The sequence below is a fragment of the Saccoglossus kowalevskii genome, chromosome 11 (assembly GCF_978046115.1).
Source record: "Saccoglossus kowalevskii chromosome 11, keSacKowa6.1, whole genome shotgun sequence".
Lineage (NCBI taxonomy): Eukaryota > Metazoa > Hemichordata > Enteropneusta > Harrimaniidae > Saccoglossus > Saccoglossus kowalevskii.
In genome coordinates this window covers 33,835,949-33,859,221 of record NC_140651.1, presented here as the reverse complement: position 1 = coordinate 33,859,221, position 23,273 = coordinate 33,835,949, and the positions used below count along the sequence as shown (strand labels likewise).

The 23,273-nt window shown below is 38.5% G+C and overlaps 2 protein-coding genes across 4 annotated transcripts in view; one reads left to right on the top strand and one right to left on the bottom strand.

Moving 5' to 3' along the window:
• The window catches only part of LOC100378802 (transmembrane protein 39A-like), a 31,468-nt gene extending 13,761 nt beyond the window's left edge, over positions 1–17,707 (bottom strand). The window contains exons 1-4 of the mRNA XM_002731771.3: positions 17,513–17,707; positions 5,845–6,064; positions 5,477–5,560; positions 427–581 (exon numbers count right to left, since the gene is read on the bottom strand). Coding sequence (XP_002731817.3) covers positions 427–581; positions 5,477–5,560; positions 5,845–6,064; positions 17,513–17,616 — 563 coding nt within the window. The 5' untranslated portion in view covers positions 17,617–17,707. The remainder of the gene's footprint in view (positions 1–426; positions 582–5,476; positions 5,561–5,844; positions 6,065–17,512) is intronic.
• A 2,854-nt stretch (positions 17,708–20,561) lies between these two features.
• The window catches only part of LOC102809465 (UBX domain-containing protein 11-like), a 30,274-nt gene continuing 27,562 nt past the window's right edge, over positions 20,562–23,273 (top strand). For 2 of the 3 annotated variants that reach the window (XM_085505134.1, XM_085505132.1), the window contains exons 1-3: positions 20,562–20,945; positions 22,144–22,184; positions 22,664–22,795. In XM_085505134.1, the coding sequence (XP_085361260.1) occupies positions 20,890–20,945; positions 22,144–22,184; positions 22,664–22,795 (229 nt within the window). In that variant the 5' untranslated portion in view covers positions 20,562–20,889. The remainder of the gene's footprint in view (positions 20,946–22,143; positions 22,185–22,663; positions 22,796–23,273) is intronic. The other variant, XM_085505133.1, reaches the window with a different exon arrangement.

Genomic DNA, 23,273 nt, shown 5'->3' with positions numbered 1-23,273 from the left:
ATTAATTAATTATGCAAATTAGGTAATTAGTATGTACTGATATTACACTAAAAACTATCAGGTCTGTGCAGTGTCCTATGACATCTATGTACCAAGTTTTATTGAAATGTGATGATTACTACTTGAAATATCACACACTAACTGCAAAGACTTCTTTTTTGTGCTTCGGAGACGGGAGTCGAAAATGTTGTTGGTTTTCTTCCCAAAATACTGAGTTTATTGAATATCTACATTGACTGAACATGTGTACTAAAAATATCAAAGTCAACCCTGCATGCGTCGCAGGATTTTGTACAGATAAAAGACAGTGGACATCCTGTGCATGTGTGACATGTGTGTTGAATTTCCTATAGTCCAATACATGTACCGGGGTACTACATACAAGTAGAGCACATTACTGCAAATGGCAAAGAAGGAGATACTTACGGATAAGCCAAAAACAATAAGTTGAGAACAGAGTTGTTTAAAAACATATGTACCATTGTCCATATTAGTGTTCCAAGTAATAAAACTAACACAACACACTTGAGTACTTGTGCTACCCAAAATAATACTGCTTTAACATCAAGAGAACTGTAAAACTGAAACATAAAATGAATATTTGTGTATATATGATTCAGTACTTCAATTTAGTGAGTGACTGACATCCACAACTCATTATTTTCATGTAATCTCATTATAGATCACCTCCTTAAAAAAACAAAAATTTACTACATTTATACAAAAAAACAATGTTGATTGTATGGCAGGTGCAGTACAGTCCAGACTTAACTTACAATCTGGCTTTGCCTTTTCATAGAAACTTATTTATAAGTTCTAAAGCAAGTACTGACAACACTAATTTCAATTTATTGCTTATACCAATGTAATAAGAGACATACATGTATCTGGGCAGATTATAATTTATATATGTGACAGTTTTAAAAGGAAGCTAAGCTAGCTAAATGATGTTATGCTTGGACCGTACTGTCAGTGATGTTTTGACACATCACTCACTCACTCTTCCTTGGTATACTAGTACCGATATACGTTATGCTTGGACCGTACTGTCAGTGATGTTTTGACACATCACTCACTCACTATTCCTTGGTATACTAGTACCGATATACGTTATGCTTGGACCGTACTGTCAGTGATGTTTTGACACATCACTCACTCACTCACTCTTCCTTGGTATACTAGTACCGATATACGTTATGCTTGGACCGTACTGTCAGTGATGTTTTGACACATCACTCACTCACTCTTCCTTGGTATACTAGTACCGATATACGTTATGCTTGGGCCGTACTGTCAGTGATGTTTTGACACATCACTCACTCACTCTTCCTTGGTATACTAGTACCGATATACGTTATGCTTGGACCGTACTGTCAGTGATGTTTTGACACATCACTCACTCACTCTTCCTTGGTATACTAGTACCGATATACGTTATGCTTGGACCGTACTGTCAGTGATGTTTTGACACATCACTCACTCACTCACTCACTCTTCCTTGGTATACTAGTACCGATATACGTTATGCTTGGGCCGTACTGTCAGTGATGTTTTGACACATCACTCACTCACTCACTCATCCTTGGTATACTAGTACCGATATACGTTATGCTTGGGCCGTACTGTCAGTGATGTTTTGACACATCACTCACTCACTCTTCCTTGGTATACTAGTACCGATATATGTTATGCTTGGACCGTACTGTCAGTGATGTTTTGACACATCACTCACTCACTCTTCCTTGGTATACTAGTACCGATATACGTTATGCTTGGACCGTACTGTCAGTGATGTTTTGACACATCACTCACTCACTCTTCCTTGGTATACTAGTATCGATATACGTTATGCTTGGACCGTACTGTCAGTGATATTTTGACACATCACTCACTCACTCTTCCTTGGTATACTAGTACAGATATACGTTATGCTTGGGTCGTACTGTCAGTGATGTTTTGACACATCACTCACTCACTCTTCCTTGGTATACATGTACTAGTACCAATATACGTTATGCTTGGACCGAACTGTCAGTTATGTTTTGACATATCACTCACTCACTCACTCTTCCTTGGTATACTAGTACCGATATACGTTATGCTTGGACCGTACTGTCAGTGATGTTTTGACACATCACTCACTCACTCTTCCTTGGTATACTAGTACCGATATACGTTATGCTTGGACCGTACTGTCAGTGATGTTTTGACACATCACTCACTCACTCTTCCTTGGTATACTAGTACCAATATACGTTATGCTTGGACCGAACTGTCAGTGATGTTTTGACATATCACTCACTCACTCACTCTTCCTTGGTATACTAGTACCGATATACGTTATGCTTGGACCGTACTGTCAGTGATGTTTTGACACATCACTCACTCACTCTTCCTTGGTATACTAGTACCGATATACGTTATGCTTGGACCGTACTGTCAGTGATGTTTTGACACATCACTCACTCACTCTTCCTTGGTATACTAGTACCGATATACGTTATGCTTGGACTGTACTGTCAGTGATGTTTTGACACATCACTCACTCACTCACTCACTCACTCACTCTTCCTTGGTATACTAGTACCGATATACGTTATGCTTGGACCGTACTGTCAGTGATGTTTTGACACATCACTCACTCACTATTCCTTGGTATACTAGTACCAATATACGTTATGCTTGGACCGTACTGTCAGTGATGTTTTGACTTATCACTCACTCACTCACTCACTCTTCCTTGGTATACTAGTACCGATATACGTTATGCTTGGACTGTACTGTCAGTGATGTTTTGACACATCACTCACTCACTCACTCACTCACTCACTCTTCCTTGGTATACTAGTACCGATATACATTATGCTTGGACCGTACTGTCAGTGATGTTTTGACATATCACTCACTCACTCACTCACTCACTCACTCACTATTCCTTGTTATACTAGTACCATTATACGTTATGCTTGGACCGTACTGTCAGTGATGTTTTGACACATCACATCACTCACTCACTCACTATTCCTTGGTATACTAGTACCGATATACGTTATGCTTGGACCGTACTGTCAGTGATGTTTTGACACATCACATCACTCACTCACTCACTCACTATTCCTTGGTATACTAGTACCGATATACGTTATGCTTGGGCCGTACTGTCAGTGATGTTTTGACACATCACATCACTCACTCACTCACTATTCCTTGGTATACTAGTACCAATATACGTTATGCTTGGACCGTACTGTCAGTGATGTTTTGACACATCACATCACTCACTCACTCACTATTCCTTGGTATACTAGTACCGATATACGTTATGCTTGGGCCGTACTGTCAGTGATGTTTTGACACATCAATCACTCACTCTTCCTTGGTATACTAGTACCGATATACGTTATGCTTGGACCGTACTGTCAGTGATGTTTTGACACATCACTCACTCACTCACTCACTCTTCCTTGTTATACTAGTACCGATATACGTTATGCTTGGACCGTACTGTCAGTGATGTTTTGACACATCACTCACTCACTATTCCTTGGTATACTAGTACCAATATACGTTATGCTTGGACCGTACTGTCAGTGATGTTTTGACACATCACTCACTCGCTCTTCCTTGGTATACTACCGGGGTAGTACCGATATATGTTATGCTTGGACCGTACTGTCAGTGATGTTTTGACACATCACTCACTCACTCTTCCTTGGTATACTAGTACCGATATACGTTATGCTTGGACCGTACTGTCAGTGATGTTTTGACACATCACTCACTCACTCACTCATCCTTGGTATACTAGTACCAATATACGTTATGCTTGGACCGTACTGTCAGTGATGTTTTGACACATCACTCACTCACTCTTCCTTGGTATACTAGTACCGATATACGTTATGCTTGGACCGTACTGTCAGTGATGTTTTGACACATCACTCACTCACTCACTCATCCTTGGTATACTAGTACCGATATATGTTATGCTTGGACCGTACTGTCAGTGATGTTTTGACACATCACTCACTCACTCATCCTTGGTATACTAGTACCAATATACGTTATGCTTGGACCGTACTGTCAGTGATGTTTTGACACATCACTCACTCACTCTTCCTTGGTATACTAGTACCAATATACGTTATGCTTGGACCGTACTGTCAGTGATGTTTTGACACATCACTCACTCACTCACTCTTCCTTGGTATACTAGTACCGATATACGTTATGCTTGGACCGTACTGTCAGTGATGTTTTGACACATCACTCACTCACTCTTCCTTGGTATACTAGTACCGATATACGTTATGCTTGGACCGTACTGTCAGTGATGTTTTGACACATCACTCACTCACTCTTCCTTGGTATACTAGTACCGATATACGTTATGCTTGGGCCGTACTGTCAGTGATGTTTTGACACATCACTCACTCACTCTTCCTTGGTATACTAGTACCGATATACGTTATGCTTGGACCGTACTGTCAGTGATGTTTTGACACATCACTCACTCACTCTTCCTTGGTATACTAGTACCGATATATGTTATGCTTGGACCGTACTGTCAGTGATGTTTTGACACATCACTCACTCACTCTTCCTTGGTATACTAGTACCGATATACGTTATGCTTGGACCGTACTGTCAGTGATGTTTTGACACATCACTCACTCACTCTTCCTTGGTATACTAGTACCGATATATGTTATGCTTGGACCGTACTGTCAGTGATGTTTTGACACATCACTCACTCACTCTTCCTTGGTATACTAGTACCGATATACGTTATGCTTGGACCGTACTGTCAGTGATGTTTTGACACATCACTCACTCACTCTTCCTTGGTATACTAGTACCGATATACACTGTACATTACATTCCAACAATGCAACAGTTAAAGGTAAAAACTGTTCTATACCGTAATTACTTTTTATTAAATAACATTTTTGATGCGCACAGATTGGAACCAAAGTATGATCTAATTGAACACTATAAGTTATCCATCAGTATACAATGTACCAAATTTTATTTGAATTGACGTGAATGGTTTTGAGATATGAGTGGAAAAAACTTTGGCAAAGCACAAACAAAACAAAATCAGTCCAAAAAAATGTGCAAAAAATTATAAAACTATTGATCACTATGCCAAAGATGAGTGAACTATACTGTGATTTATGATGAAATCCATGTCATAATGGTTATCAAAAAAATTCTTATAATTCTTGAAGGAAGTGCTTGTTTATGGGAGATTCACTGACTTCCAGTTTAGTAGAGATGTGTGAGACCAAGGTCTAACACCACACCCCATAATAAAGCAAGTCAGGAATTAGTACACTACATGTGTAAATATCTGTATACAGTATACAGTTACACAAAAAAAAACCCACAACCGATCTTTTGGGACCGACTAAAAGGGCAGTTTTAAGGTACAACTTGTACTTAATGTACATGATATATAAAATATAACACCAACCTCTCGAATCATTTTCCAAACCAGTCTTCTTGTCAACAACACTATTATGAAGACCACCAGGTGGACATCAATCAAGTAAAAATTCTGAAATAATCAAATCAAATAAAATTTGCCCAGCCAAAATGTAAAATGGATTTATATCAATAGTATGACAAACAAAGGTGCATGCCAATTTGACACTCGGTGATATGAATGTGATGACAAGTACATGAGAAATGCAGACAGCAAAGTCAGTCGTGCATCAGTCTACATATATCAAATTTAAATTTAAATTCATTAAATATGAATATGAATATGTTTACATGAGTAATGCTGGCTGGAAATTCAGCCATGCACCAGTCTACTTATCCAATTGCAAGTTAACATACCAAGGCAGTTGTTGCAGGAGAATGTGGAAGCCACCAGACAGTTCTATAGATGTTGATATATTGAAGAAACAATGCCATCACTAAATAGAAGAAGACTGTTACTTCAAATATTAAGTTGTTATCCATCGGCAAGTCTGGTATTTGTTGATGTTTTATTGGCGTAATTGTGATCAATGTTGTTGTCACCGGTGTTGTACCAACAACTGTGTTAGGACCATTCCTAAATTAATTTAGGGAAAAAGACACTATAAAATATTAGTAATTCTCAAAAACATATCACAGAAACAAGTGTTTTGTTATATGATAAATGATTGTAGTGGTATTTGAGATTAGATCTGATTAGATTTACTGTGTTGCCATTATTTTCTAGTCATGACTTAATAACTTCAGACAATCAGTTGGATAGTTTGGACATGCTGTACCAGTAATTAGAAAACTAAAGCATTAATAGAAAAATTTATGTACATTTCATGCAAAACTGTTCTCAATAAAACAGCAATGAATGTTGAACTGTTGAGCATAAAACAATTTTTATATTTCATTATTCCATGGAGGTTCATATAAGGTACAGCTCCATGATTAATCATAGTCCCTCTATAGACCGGTCAGGAAACAGCTATTGTTCAAGGGTGTGAGTGGGACCATATCCGAAACAGTGAGCGATACGCCTTTCCGCGAAGCATGCTCAGCTGATTGCTGCACACTATGCTTTCCTGTCTGTTTCAAAAGTCAACGTTTTTCATCCCGTCGAAGCTAGTTTTTTTTATTTGTTCATAGCTATTGAAACATATCAGAACTATTCGATTGGAGAGTGAAATTTAGGCAGAGGGTTCTCCAAACCCGCCTATTCACATAGTTCATACCCACCATAGACTCTGGTCAGTCAAAATGACTATTTTGAACTGTAGGCATTAATCAGCGATTCTGCCAATGATGGAGAGATAGAATCTAGGTCAGGGGAAGCCCCATGACCCCAAGATTCTTTTCCCTTACGTCACGAACCATGTGACTGAGCCCATATGTCGGCGCCACTACGGCTGGATATTCACTCTGGTTCCTTTCTCTCCACATCGAGGACTTAGACCAATGCTACGAAAAGAGTGGGGTGGTTGGGGGTCTAAGTGCACTGCTTTCAGTTCGAGTTGGTTAATATGGTGGTCCCGAAACTAATGCAGGGGCCATACCCTTAGACTTGTTCGTCCAATAGATGCGCTCCCCAACCTTGGAGGGAGGCATCTGTTACCAGAGTCATACCTGCGGCGAGTGGATCCAAGGAGACCCCCTGCCCGAGGTTGGCCAGTGACGACCACCAGGGCAGGGCTTCCTTCACTTGGTCCAAAATCAAAACCCGCCTATCTGGTTCCCATAGGAGAGCTCAGCGTTGTAACAACAAGCGTTGTACCGGGCAGCTGCGTAGTGCGGCCTGGAGAACCACCCTTCAAACCGAGGTCATCATTCCGATGATCCACATTAGTTCTCGGAGGGAGACTGAGGGAACGCTGACCAGGCATTCGGGTAGGCTGCTTAGCACTAAGCAACACGCTTGAAATAGCTAAGCCAAGCTTACCTCTGTGTCAAAACTCCATGCCCAGGGACACCAACTGCATGTTGGGTCGAGGTGGGACTTGTCGATTTACTAAAAAGTCCAACTGGTGAAGTAAATCCTGTGTTAGCCTGATGTGTATGGCTAATAACCCCTTGTGTAGTAACCAGTCGTCTAGGTACAGATTGAGGTGTACCGACATCTGGTGAAGCAGCAGCACTACCTGTTTCTACCTGGACGCCCGCCACCTGTAGATTTGGTACTACGAACACATTCGAGTAGAAGCCTGGACTTAATGCCGGCTGATCTACCCTGTGTAGGGTGTCCTTTTCCAGCAAACTGCTACTTCCTGCCTGATTGCTTTCGTTATGCGGGAGTCCCCTGGCAGTGCCCAATAGGGGAGACACTGACGGGGGAGATGGAGATTTCAACGGTACCCTGTAACAAAATGTCACCACCAGGAAAGGTCCAGAGATAGGTCACCTGCTGTCTCCAAATCCGGCGCAATCTGTGTACAACAGGGATATATGGCCATGGGTTCGGCAGTTACGGGTGCTCTCTTCTCCCATGAGATGAGTTTCCCCAATGCCTGAAGTAGTCACTAAGTTGTGACCTGGCTACTCGGCGAACACATGCCTGTCCTCCCGGTCGCAGAGGTAAGCGTTAAACATGCTTCTCCCGCTGCCGGGGTGGATGACCGCCTGAGGAGGATGAGGAACCTCCACCTGGCCCTTTCCTTCCTGTTGGCACTCTTCACTCCGATGAAAGGGTATGAGCGCTTGCCTCCTGGCTGACTCTGGCTAGCGGACGACGCTTGGGGTGCCCTCCGCTTACCCTTGGCAGAGTCAACTGGCTAGCGGATTTGATCTGAACCTTCTGGTTCATTGCACTTCGAAGCTCCGAGACTGTACCCACCATTTCCCGAACAAAGAGGGTGGAAGATGTCCAGTCTGCATCACTGAGGTGGGGACGTACCCCCTGCCTCAGTTTGCCGGCAAAAACACACGCGTCTAAAGCCGCATCTTGTTGCACAGTAGTGGCCCTGGCCAAGAGAGCCAGGTGACACTAGGGGATGTCACATGTAGATGTGCAGTGTCTCAGGGCATGATGGATCGTCTCAGATTGAGCTGGCGAGAACGCCCTTGGAACGTGGCTGTCCCCCTTTGCCCGGTTTGCCAAACAGAAATTCGTGGTACCGGGGTCTGGGGAAGGAGCCTTGGGATCCGGTTGGGGGTGTTTTGGTCTCATCCCACACTTTGGGGTCTGATCCAAAAACTACACCAACCATGTAGCGTTTGGTCCAGCAGAAAGTGTTGCACAAGATTTTACCCCACCCAGGGGCCTTAAAGCGTTACCTCCATTACCAACGTCCACCCATCAACTCTGTTTGCGCGCCCTGTGCCCCGCTCGGACAAACAGGGAGAGATGTGCCGACAAGGTTGCTTTAGATCCCTACGCCCATGATCCCATAAGCGTTGAAGCAATCGTAAGTGGTTGCCTTAAGATCAAGGGTGGGGGTATTTACATTGTATCACTAGGATCAATGATACTCTGTATCACCCCAAAGACGTGGCTCTCCGAGTCGTTGCGGATGGAAGACTGAGGGACCGCCCTAGGTACCGGCTGTATCCGACGCGAGCGAACTGTCTCCTTTCCACATAAATATTTGAGAGAGAGAGCGTGTCCGATTGTGCATCTCATGACAGGGTCGGTTCCGTCTGGGGACGCTCATGGGAAGGGAGTAAGAAGGGAGTAAAAACCCACAGTGGAGACCGGACACAAAGGTAAATTCGTTACCGTTGTACCATTACTGCGCGACGAACCCGGGCTGGCTAAAAGGGGGGGTGCAACATGTGCTCTGACGCAAAAGCCCTGCCCCGAGATCGGAGGCTTGGCTGCCAGCATCCCCGTTGGCATTCAGTGCCCGAGGCCTCAGAGGAGACCAGGTGCAACTAGCCTCGCCGTGCGAGGAAGGATCCACAAAGGGACCCGCAACAGGCCCCATAGGAGGAAAGACCTCTAGGGGCACAGTCTCGCTGTAGCTGGTAAAATCGGGTAAAGCACCACCTGAAAACACAGACTGTGAGGATGCCCTTCGATCAGCGGGGGAGACCGAGAAAAAATATCGGTACCTCCACCATCGGGCCTCCTACTCAACGTCTCGGTACACAAAGTACCTGTAGCCAAGCGTGTGGACTTTCCACTCATGCCAAACACGCAACTCACTTTAACCGATTTTTTTACTGGACGTGCGACCTTGCTGTGAAAATGTGAGTGACGCGGTCAGTCTCAGCGATTTGATGGCTTTAAAAACAAAATCTCGAACCCCGCACACAGCTACGGTAAAAAGTATTTCGGATGCAGGTTCTATGCTGGTAAATTCTGAATATAACCACTGCACAGTCGACTCGAAAAATGAGGAGACGAAAAAATGGCAGCGAGCCCTGGTGCTGTCATTACATCTATTCATTTCTAAATACATAGATCAAGCATAAAATGAATATGACATGCACGAGGGAAGCGAATTACGGTAGGAAAAGGTGACGTAACAAAATCAACAAGTGATTAAGCTACGACGCCCAGGTTTTATTTGTTTGTTGTGAAAAATGCTACACACAAAGAGAAAAACGACACGAGGGTAAAAATGACAAGGAAAACTTATCCTACCAGCTACAATGTTGGATGCCGCACCAGCGGCAACAACCCAAGCTAGAAACCTGGACAGGAAAAAGCAAGTGATCCAGGCAGAGCCGCTAGACTTCATCTCCACTCGATGCGGAGAAAAAAGCAGAGTGAATATCCAGCCGTAGTGGTGCTGCCATATGGGCTCGGTCACATGGTTTGTGATGTAAGGGAAAAGAATCTTAGGGTCATGGGGCTTCCCCTGACCTAGATTCTATCTCTCTGTCATTGGCAGAATCGCTGATTAATGCCTACAGTTCAAAATAGTCATTTTGACTGACAGGAGTCTATGGTGGGTAATTGAACGTAGTGAATTTATATATATTTGTTCATTATTTAGACTAACTTTTTCATCGTTAATGTTATGAGGTCAGTTTGTTTTTCGTGCCGGAAACACCCTCGACAGATTGTTCAAAGGGACCACCGATTATCATCCCTTTTTCCCCGATGCATAGGCACTGAATGTAAATCAAATTTGAGGTGTTGTATGGCTAAGATATCGTTGAAATTAGAGTTAGAGTAGAGTGCATGTTTTTGAATAATACTGCGAAAACGAAACGCTTTCAAAAAAAGTCTCTTTTCATTGTTGAAAGTGACACCCCTTCTCTACGTTCTGTCCCAGTATAAGTACATCGTTCTGTTATCGGTAGTAGCTCTCGAATTAGTACATCACAACTTAGTATAGCTGTCTAAGTGTGTTTCTGTCCATATTTCAATCGGTTATAAGTATTTTAATATCATAGAATTAAAGTTTCCTTGTGTTTTTTTTAGGATTGTGTGTTGTTTGCGTTGAGGCACTCGTTCGGAACATTTCCTTATCACCCTTTGTCAAAAATCACACTCTATGTGTCCCAATTATTTGTTGTTACATGTCAAGATACAACTATTTAGGAGTTGGTCGGATCCTCTAATATTGTTTTGGGACTGTTTTGTCACGATTTTCAAGATGTTTAGTATTGTTTACATTTTGATCATTTGTGTTGTTGTTTTCGAAAATTTTGACATCGCCGGTCAATCCACGATGTCAAGACTACTAATCAACTCTATATCACTATAATCATGATTAGCTGCCTCTTTCATTTTGAGAACAAAATGCCAGTCAATGTTGTAGTCGTCAAAATCTATAAAGTCACTGTATACTTTCCGTGGCATGGTTTCAATGTTTTGGTTTTAAAGAGGTCATGAACGATGTATATGCACTATACATGCGTTCAAAGTCAGGCGTTTTGCATTCTGGTCATTTAACATGGTCGAAATCCGTCACTGGAGGGTCAAAAAAACGCTAATGATATGCACGCTAATCTGCAGGTGTGAATCGTTTATTTACCAGTGACGAGCACTGTTTCAAAAAAATACGGTCCGTTTCCAGACCGGTTTGTAGAGGGACTGTCGATTAATCAATGAAAGTGACCATCTGTTAAATACAGTGGTATGACATATATGCACTACCATTTTAAAATAAATCTAAGCTTTCAGATTATATACATGTACATGCATAGGTTGTTATACTGGTAGTAGCATGCATAGTAAATTTTAGAGAATCTCTGGATGACAGATCAAATTGTTTTTCCCCTATGGATTTTAACTGCAATGAATATTGCTCAAAACATCAAAACAGTGAAATTAAATAGTTATACAGTACATTATGATTTAACAAATACGATAGTCAGTAAAGCCCCTCACCCCCACCCCAATATTATTTTGTGTTCGCCAGTCAAGGTCCAAAAATTCGGCCTTCTTCACACCAATATTCCTTGGCAGAATTCCCACTGCACTTGTATTCACTGTTGACGAAATCAAATAGTGCTTGCGTTTCCATGACAAATGGAACATGAATTTATCAGATAAGCTATGCTTTGACATGATATAAGACAACAAAATCTGTTGGTTTAAATTTGAAATGGATGTGAGTTACTGCATGGAAGGTACTAACGGAAGGAGCCACAACGCCTCTCAAGTGGCCACTTAAGCCTCTTAACTGGCTTATTTCCTTTGTTTCAACCAAAGTTAATCCTAATAAGGACATTGTGTAGCTCATCTTTGATGCCGATGATAGTTAATGAGAATATTTTAATATGATCATAAAATATATGCGCATTATGAAGCTACGGTCATCACACATGAGCACTCTGTTTGTTTAGATGTAAAAGGTCAAACTAAGCATTTCACAAGTGGAAATTCAGCAGATGAATGTTTGACTTCACAGATTTCACATGTTTTAATTATTAGCAACTCTAACAACTGTCTACAACAAAAATTCCCAAGGACTTCTAACAAATATTACCGCAGAGAAAGTGTCTATGTAAGCCCTTCTTTTGATATTATCTTTTCTGGCAGTGTCTGCCAATGTCCGGTGGTCGAAAATTTAGATTTTTGTTTCAAGCTGAACCCCGGACACACAGGGGACTTGGGTGATTCACATCTTAGAATAATAGCATTTCCCAACCGGGTATGGAGGGACTGTGTATTGAACTAATGCAATCATTATTGTCACAGACAATCATTGATTCAGTCTCATCACCATTACAAATACAAAAAGATTCATGATAGTTTATCAGTTTTCTTCAATCAATGTTGTATCTGCCAATTCTTCATTAACCAAGACCTCCGGAAACAACATCATTCAAACTAGACACCAGGAGGTGCTAAGAGCGAACAAGAACCAATGTTTGTAAACAAAGATTGACAATCGATCATAGGGTAAAGCTAAAACAATAGTGTTGTGGCTCCTTCCATTAGTATCTTCCATGGTTGCTGTTACAAGAATGATGATTGATTGGTGATTGGTGCACCAAATCAAATCATTCAATTCAACTGAGGTCAAAAACAGCTTTTTCTAACACGACCATGGACGTGTTCATGGGGTAGTCATGGATGGTCGGCTATATAGCAAAACAATGTTTGTTTGGTCAATGATGTCTTTTTAGGGCAGCCATTACCAAGCGTAATGTGCTGGAGATCTTGTTATGTTACACGTCACACGAATTGGTGACATCACAAAATACATGACCTTCAATCGGGGTCGTTTCCACGGTATATACGAATTACAATAAAGATACTTAAGATATTACACATAAGGTAAAACAAATCATGTGACAATATAATGATAATAACGGTAATAAATCCTAGCTTAACAGTTGAACAGAACGATCATATACTGATATAGTCAGTCGGGTCACGCCGAGGGTCACGCACTGTGTTGCAAAATGGCTGTGTAGTTGAAACTGGGTCATGGCATGACAGGTGAGGAAGACATCATTAAACACTCTCAAAATCACAATAAAACGGGGAAGTGGTTGCATATTACGGCGTAGCCAACATGGGAAATAAAAAAAACGCCCAATACAAACGACATGGGTTCGAATCACACTAGATACACACTCACCAGAACCGAAGCAATCAGAAACCAGCAATCGTTTTGGCTTTTCCGTTCAACTCATCGGAACACTGGAGTAGTTAGAAAAATGAACACCACTTAACGACCAATGTCGTTGCGTGGTACACAAGCGTGCCATCAAAATAAAACAAAATTAGCTTGAAAAGACAGTGGGTTCGAGTCCCGCTCAGAGCTACCGTAAAAACATAAATCAAATAAACTGAAATCTCTCAAACCGTAAACAAGTAAACAAAGAACATCGCGAAAAAATAATAAACCTCACAAAACTCCACCATACAAAACTGAATGAATAAATAATAAAATAACTTGCGTCTTAAACTGGACACAATCTTCAACAGTTTCCAGATTGTGACAAGAGATAAACAAGACCCAAGTCAAGGTAAGTTTTGTTAAAGTGTCGATGACGTTCCCTATACTACGAAAACAATTCAGGCAACAGACGAATATCTTCTGTGGTGTTGTGGAATTTATACTGTGTCTGCGGAATTGTTGATTGAGGATTCGAAGCCAGCAGTTAACATTTTGTTAGAAAGTTTCACAATTAAATCAAATATCCAATGATACCAGTATATTTATTTCATTATTTTAACAACTTGCAATGGTGGAAGTTGGTCAAACACGAGTTCTTACACCAAAATAAGTATCAAATATTTGTCGACACATTTATTCTCTCAATTTAACAACCTTGTAGAGGTGGAAATTAATTAAACAACAGGTATTTACTCACAAATATAATGATCAATATTTGTCCATACATTCATTCTGTCAATATAAGAACTCGTAATTGTTGGAATTAATCAAATGAGAGTTGTCTACACCAAAATAAGTCTCAAATATTTGTCCACACATTTATTCTCTCAATTTAACAATTTGTAATTTGTGGAAGTAAATTGAATGCGACTTTTCTACACCAAAATAGTCTAAAATATTTGTCCACACATTTAGTCTCTCAATTTAACAACTTGTAATTGTGAGAATTAATCAAACGCGAGTTGTTTACACCAAAATAAGTCTCAAATATTAGTCCATACATTTATTCTCTCAATTTAACAACTTGTAATGGTGTAAAATAATTAAACGAGAGCTGTCTACACCAAAATAAGTCTAAAATATTTGTCCGCACATTTATTCTCTCAATTTAACAACTTGTAATGGTGTAAAATAATTAAACGAGAGCTGTCTACACCAAAATAAGTCTAAAATATTTGTCCGCACATTTATTCTCTCAATTTAACAACTTGTAATTGTGGGAATTAATCAAACGAGAGCTGTCTACACCAAAATAAGTCTCAAATATTTGTCCGCACACTTATTCTCTCAACTTAACAACTTGTAATGGTGTAAAATAATTAAACGAGAGCTGTCTACACCAAAATAAGTTTAAAATATTTGTCCATACATTTATTCTCTCAATTTAACAACTTGTAATTGTGGGAATTAATCAAACGAGAACTGTCTACACCAAAATAAGTCTCAAATATTAGTCCATACATTTAGTCTCTCAATTTAACAACTTGTAATGGTGTAAAATAATTAAACGAGAGCTGTCTACACCAAAATAAATCTAAAATATTTGTCCGCACATTTATTCTCACAATTTAACAACTTGTAATTGTGGGAGTTAATCAAATGAGAGCTGTCTACACCAAAATAAGTCTCAAATATTTGTCCGCACATTTATTCTCTCAATTTAACAACTTGTAATGGTGTAAAATAATTAAACGAGAGCTGTCTACACCAAAATAAGTTTAAAATATTTGTCCATACATTTATTCTCTCAATTTAACAACTTGTAATTGTGGGAATTAATCAAACGAGAGCTGTCTACACCAAAATAAGTCTAAAATATTTGTCCATACATTTATTCTCTCAATTTAACAACTTGTAATGGTGTAAAATAATTAAACGAGAGCTGTCTACACCAAAATAAATCTAAAATATTTGTCCGCACATTTATTCTCACAATTTAACAACATGTAATTGTGGGAGTTAATCAAATGAGAGCTGTCTACACCAAAATAAGTCTAAAATATTTGTCCACACATTTATTCTCTCAATTTAACAACTTGTAATTGTGGGAATTAATCAAACGAGAGCTGTCTACACCAAAATAAGTTTAAAATATTTGTCCATACATTTATTCTCTCAATTTAACAACTTGTAATGGTGTAAAATTATTAAATGAGAGTTGTCTACACCAAAATAAGTCTCAAATATTTGTCCACACATTTATTCTCTCAATTTAACAATTTGTAATTTGTGGAAGTAAATGAATGCGACTTTTCTACACCAAAATAAGTCTAAAATATTTGTCCGCACATTTATTCTTTCAATTTAACAACCTGTAATTGTGGGAATTAATCAAACGTGAGTTGTTTACACAAAACTAAGTATTAAATATTTGTTGAGACATTTATTCTCTCAATTTAACAACTTGTAATGGTGTAAAATAATTAAACGAGAGTTGTCTACACCAAAATTAATCTCAAATATTTGTCCACATATTTATTGTCACAATTTAACCACTTGTTAATAGTGAAAATTACTTAAACGCGACTTGTTTAATCAGTTGACATCAATGCAACTTACCCGCAGACAGGGCACAACAGAGTATCATTATTGAGCAATTATAAACAGGAACGTGTCTTGGCATTAGGGTTAGGGTCGGGTCAGGTATGGGCAACGCAAATGGCAAACACCCAATTGGCAAGATGTACACTAACGGGTTATGGCATGCATATAGTTCACACAAGTAAAAACATAAAATTGGCAATTTTTTGGACAATTGTAACTCAATAATAGAGATATGTTGTATTTCTATATATACACACTATATAGTCTTATCAAATGCAAACACATCCAGTCAATCAATTGTAGTCTTGTGGTTCAGTTGTCTACACAGTGATCAGGAGAACCTGGGTTCAGTTCCCATGCCTGCCAGTCTTTTTTCGCAAACACTAATTTGCAATAAAGGTAAATATGAAAACAAATCATTCATTTGCATGACTACCCATATGGTTCAGTGGATATGTACAATGTAGGCAATGTGAAAGATCGCTGGTTCGAATCCAGTACGATTAGTACGATTTTTGAATGCTAGTGAAAACATTGATTCTATAAGTAGGACTTTAATCCTAGCATTTGTGTGAAGACACTCGTGGTACAGTGGACAAGACAGTGCGCTGGGAACTCAAAGATTGCAAGTTCGAATCACGGACAGGACACTCCCACCAGACAAGATATGAAAGAAATATATCAAGAACTCAAGTCAGAAAAACAGAACACAAGAAACTACCTCACATGGAAGCCAGTCGAAGTACGAACACAGTTGACAGCTGCAGGTCACGTGCAACAAGACACAAGATCAATGCTGCTCTCCAAATGGGACCCTACTTTTGTATTGACCCCCTAAGGATTGCTAATCCCCCTTTCTAACTCTTCCCCCAAAAATAATATATCGCCCTTTTTAGAATGTATTGATCCACAAATTAATGAATATTCATGAGCACAGTCATGAATAAATTAGCATAATTTTAAATAAATTGCATAAAGTGTAGGTACTCCTTCTGGAGTCCTGCCATAAATACTTTTGCAATATTTAACAGCACTGAAGAAACAACACTGCATTAAACATTAATTAACCGGTTCTTTCACAAACTCGCACATTTGCATAACTATTCTACATCTGTCTTTTGATACCACCAGTTGCATGCATTATCCATTCCTTTAGCAATATTATTATGGACACAAATATGGTACAGAGTCTGAAGCAATTATATGGATTTATGTAAACCCGTGCCTGTCTTCAACTCGCCCTTCTGTTACATAACCATAACACTACTAGTAACAGAAACACTGGGATATAACCGAAGTAGGCTGTGTGCGCTTAGATATACTAGCTGTAAGTAAAAATAATGCCAGTGCTATTAGGGTTTCCATGCTAGCCACTTACAAAATTTCAAACGTGAAGTTCAGTTGTCGCTTTGAGACGCAGAAGAAAGGGACGAATTTCTGACATTAGCATTGTAATCAATAAACTAACCTACCTCTGTCGAAGCGTAGCGCTTTGGGAACCTCCTATCGTATGCAAGGGCGGTGGCATTGTGCGACTTAATTGTGGTCTACCTGGTCCTCGACGCCCTCCAGGCATTTCGGTAATTCATAGAAAAGCTTAATCACATTAACAGTTTGAATAGTAGAGAAAATTGAGAAGAATACTCAAATCAAGATGTCAAAATGGCTACCGGAAATATGAAGAATGCTGGGATATGTTGTTGGATTGTCCTTGGACATCGTCGCACTGTGCGGCAGATAAGCATAGGAAAAAAAATATATAGTTATATTTTTTTTATTTTAACTGTGTTTCAAATATTACAATAGCTAAATCGAAAAAAAAGTATGTTTTAATAAATAGCACTGAATGTAGTATACAAAACAGGTGGCAAATATCGCAACTACTATATTCTAGGTCACGATATTTATGTTTAATTTTTAACACATGTTTATCCTCGAACAACTTGAATTACACACAACAAATATTAGCAAAACAATAAATGAAAAACATAAGAAATATAATAAAAAATGTGCCGACTTTAGATTGACATTTGTTAAGTAACTCACAAATGTAATTTGTATTTCGAATGGTATTATTGAATGTATTTGAATTTGAAAACAAAAGTAATCACTAATTTTCTACATTTAATATAGCTAAAAGTGAATGGTTAGGCCCAAGTTGTGTGCTGTCCATAGCGTTCACACATATGACGGATTCACTTTTTACACCGCTAGAGGGAGTTGTCATTTTCTTAGTGTTAATGCATTGTTCAGATGGTGAAGATCACATTTAATTCATGTTTACATATTCATAAAACTGTATATCAAAAATGTGTGTTTTCATTCATAACATGGTTTCGTCTTGCGTAGAATCATACAGTTTGTTCAAATGTGAAAATAGCGTAAACAGTTTCCATCTACTACTATTATGTCAATTGATCTCGTTGGAATCGCATGTTGACAGTCGTCGTTCTGATAAGAAATGGCTATTTTGATGCTCTTCACTTGTAGTGATTTATGTCTTTCCGTTGAAAAATGCTTACGTTGTTCTGAGGGAAAGTGGCCGGTGGTGATAATTTCAACAACAACAAAATAATCGGTCTAATGGTGTTGAAGCTATATCAAATTGAATGTGTAAGAAAAAATAGAGATGTATTTGTCTAAAACAATTTTCCCATGGTCTTTTAGCTGCAATAGATGAGAGAACTGCGCGTGCGTCCAACCTTATTTCGTAAAAATTGCATTTTGTTATTTTTAATTGGGAAGCAGATCATGAAAAAAATGTTATCAGACCCCCTGGCATACAAGTTTTGATTTTTACCAACCCGACAAAAAAAGTTACTAGTCTCAATAGCGTATTGTGAATGTCTGTATATGATATCACGGAGTTAAACATAGATTTCTCATCCAAGATGATATACATCAATTCATTATTAAAGGGTGCCACCGCGCGCTCATTCTAGTTAAAAATGAATGTGTCTATATTTTCCTTAGGCACAAATAAATTTATGCTTAAACATTCTGTACATGTTGATTAAACAGAATGTGAACTGCATTCTAGGGTAATTTTTAGTTAATAGTATAGCATTTGGTCTATTTTTTAAACATGTTTTCATTATACTACACACGGTATTTACTATTCATTATTTGTGTTACTATTTAATAACAAACAGTGAATTCACAATATTATATTGCCAGAATTCATGTATATATGACGTGAATTCTGGTTTACCCACTACTGGGTCAGTTATAGATGGTGTCAGTATGAGGCGATACTTTATTTACTGCGTAGGAGCCGACCTTACGAAATTGAGTTGTACTTTTGATTTCTGATTGATTTTAAATGTTACAGACACGGTGTATAAATAAGGAGTGTTGTCTTTAGTCAGTACTGAAGTCACAACACGCCAGTAGTAAACACGTTGGGCAGTCCACACAGAGAACACTTTATTTATTCGAGACGTATGGTTGATGAATTGCATTGTAAATAAATAGGTTTTTTTCAGTAATCACAACAGATATCTTGCGAGCAATAGTTATATTTTTCATTGTAACCACTATTACATTACAGTTTGTTTGTTTTTTTACTTAATACCGAAATAAAAACGTCGGCGCAAAATTATTGACGTCTGCAATTTCACTGGACAGAACCAAGTATAGAACAGCGAGAAGTGCTGTCTGAACACAGGAAACATTGAAATAAACTGTAGAAATCTCATAATGATGCCTGTTTTATTTCACATATGGCACGGTAGGATTTTAATAACGGCAATAACCATTGCTTGATAATTATTATACAGAATAAACTCGAGCAGTTCTTGTAAGTAAGCTCGGGCCAACTTCGATCGGAGAATTTTGACTCGGTCACCTTGGTATGCTGACAACTCAATCACAGCCGAAGCGTCGGAGCTGCCACGGTGATGTTCGTTTAAACAAACAATGTATCTAAATGTACATATGTTGTGTACGTCGCTATGAGCCCTTTAAATATTTCAATATTATGAATAAGAGCGCAGATGCCGGTTGTTTTCGAAATAATTCAGAATAACAATAAGTGCACATCATTAATAATACATTATTGTTCAGCCTATATGTCACAAAACTACAATTTATAAAATATGGCATATTATCTTTTCCATATGAACCTATAGTAAAAGTGTTATATCACTGTCAAAGTGACAACTATTCACTGAAATATAACCATCACTCTCCCGAAAATTAGGCTGGTGATTCCCAGCTTTTGGGAGTCAATATCCTAATATTGCCCAAGAGTACAGTGTATTGCAAAATGAATACATTCTGGGTGTTTGCATTTGGGAGTAGGCCTTAACAACTTCGTAGGCTGAACGTCAAAATAACTAGCTCAGTGTTATTTCATGTAATTGTTTTCCGATTTTCGCTGTTATACTTCATTGTAGTTTAGCGGCAAACATGAACAATTAAAATAAACACTACTGATTAATTATTTGGATTTTCACCCCTCAAAGGGACTGTGATTAAAAATCTACAACTTGACGTGCGCCCTCGGGTGGTCAATATCGGTATGATGTTCAAAATGGCGACTAGCAACGCATCAACAAAGACCTCATATTTTTCAAAGTGATCGGGTGTCTTTCCCCTTCGATTAATCTCATTGCTGCTTCATGTACAACATAATAACGCATATTTATGGATTATATATACAAGATCAAGTCTAGCAGCTTCCTACATGCCAGAGTAATGGTCGTCTTTTCTCGAATAATATTATAATACACGTTAGTCCGTACGTTGCACTTAAACTTGAAATTGTTATTATCCCAGTTGGTAATATTATGAGTGACACGTAAACAATTCAGTGATCATCAATTACCTCTGACAGTACTCATTAGTCATGAGTAATCCGCTGTCAAACCTTAGAAGAACCAAGAAATCTCCATTTCCCCAGGGGTGAGTAATTATATGTGCTTCTCTGGCACTGTGGTTCGAGTTGTCGAAATGTACTACTCGTTCCAAAGGGACGGCTGTGACATGGTTCATCATGTAATATCAGTGTTCAAAATTTGTTTCTGTTGGGTTAGAGCGGTGGGCGAGGGTTGTCAATGTAGTGGAGTACCTCCCCTTCAGCCCCTCCGTGATAGTGGTGTATTGTAACAGTTAGGAATTTGTGTTTAGAAATTAAGGTTAGAACTAAAAATTATATGGTCATTATTATGGGTTTATGCCTTCTGGATACCATAAAATGAAAAATTAAAACAAAAATTAGGGTCACCAAACTAATTTTCAGGATACATAGGAGTCCAAAATGTCAAGGGAAATTTACATATGATTTAGTCAGTTTCCAGTCTTATAATAGTTTTTTATGGTAAACAATGGAAAGTTTCTCCCATATCACATTGCATATATGTGCTAAGTATAGAACAAAATATGAAATCTGCTCACACTGGCTTTCATCCAAATGTTGTACTGCATGATACAGTTATTTGCAAATGTTTACAAATCAAAAGTGTTAAACATGGACTGACTTCCCCAAAGGATCATAAAATACTTTTGAATTAGCCACTTCTCAAATAGGGAAAAATAAAAATTTGTGAATATGTCCGAAAACAAAATGTGTTATTGTAATATGCACTACATATCTTAGCACTATGTTTTCCTGGTGTTTAATTTCTGTGGATGATGTCATGCTTTTAAATGGTGACAATTTTCATAGAATTATTCATGGTTTTGATATACTTCTTCAGTTTTTCGTCTTTTATAATTTTCTTCTTCTGAGTCATTATCCAAATAAGGATACGATTATGCAATAACAATTATTATTATATATTTAGCCATTGGTGGCAAAAGTCACACAATTGATTGGAGCCAAATCTAAATGAAATTCTTCATAGGCAGCTGGCAACAGTTTGGTTAAACAAAAAAAATACATGTACCAGTCAAATGATGATCAGTGATGAATTGAATTCCAAATGTACTTGCATGCCAATCAGTTAGGGTCTAATAATCATGAATCAGGATTGAATTAAAATCAACATTATACTCATTCTTGTAGAGAACCTAAGGGCATTGCTCGGTCACAACAATCATAATTTAATTCATTCTCATACATACATACAGGAACTGATGCATTGGTTTTATACATTTTCAGGAAATCAAGAGCAGTGCCATTTCGACAACCAGACTATTATGGTACGTTTGTACATACTGAATCAATTGTAGAATGTTCTAACTATTCAGACATAATATTATTATACATCTGTCATAATAACGGCCTAAGTTACATTGTGCTGTAATTTTGCAGTATTTTACAGGGTATATTCATCCTACCATATTAGGAAATGCAAATTCTAAATATGAAATAATTACGCACGTAAGTGTCCTCTAATATTCAAAAACAAACATGTTTGCCACCAGTGTTTGACCGGACTTCACACAAAGAAGTTTGCTCATTCTTTTCTAAACTTTTCGGATTTCGGCATCCCCATGAAAAGGTGTATAATAATAAGGTTATTATGAGGATACCTCAAAGTATGCACTCAGACAGTATGCTGTCGCTCCCATACTCCCGCTGTACTCTCTTCATGCTTACTTTGTGGTATCCTCGTAGTAACCTCATATTATTGCAAGATGAGTCAGAGACACTGAAATACCCTTGATTTCAATTTCAGAAGATGACGACAAGCTGCTGGATGAAGTCACTGGTTATTCTAGTTCGAGACTTAGTTACAATGATCAACACAGGAAACATGTTGGTCTTCAGTTACCAAAATTGAGCACAGGGAATTCAGCTGCCAGTAGTCGTGAGTACAAATATTTAGATGTTACATGACAATCCTTGTGATATTGTGTCATATTTATTAGGTATGTTGGTATTTTAATAAGTTGTAAATTGATAAGTCAAAATACCAAATATCTCAGTCCAATGTGGACTGCCAACTACAACATGATGCCAGTACACAAAATATACGTGTTTCCATCAGTGATCATAAATAGTTGTAAGAACAACACTGATACACACAGTGACTTATTTGTTTGTGACTGGTTAAACCATTGCTCTGGTTTGTGATATAATCAATGACTGGTATATTGTTGCTCAGTTTGTAAAGTGAAAAATGACATTCTGTCATTGCTCAGTTTTTAAAGTGATTTGATCATGTTTGTTTGGTTTAATCCAAGTCCAATTATTTAAGCAAATAACACCGAATAAACGGCAAGGTAAAGACTATGTCTAATTATAGTAAATACGTACTGCGTGCGTGACTCGAACCGGCGCTCGCG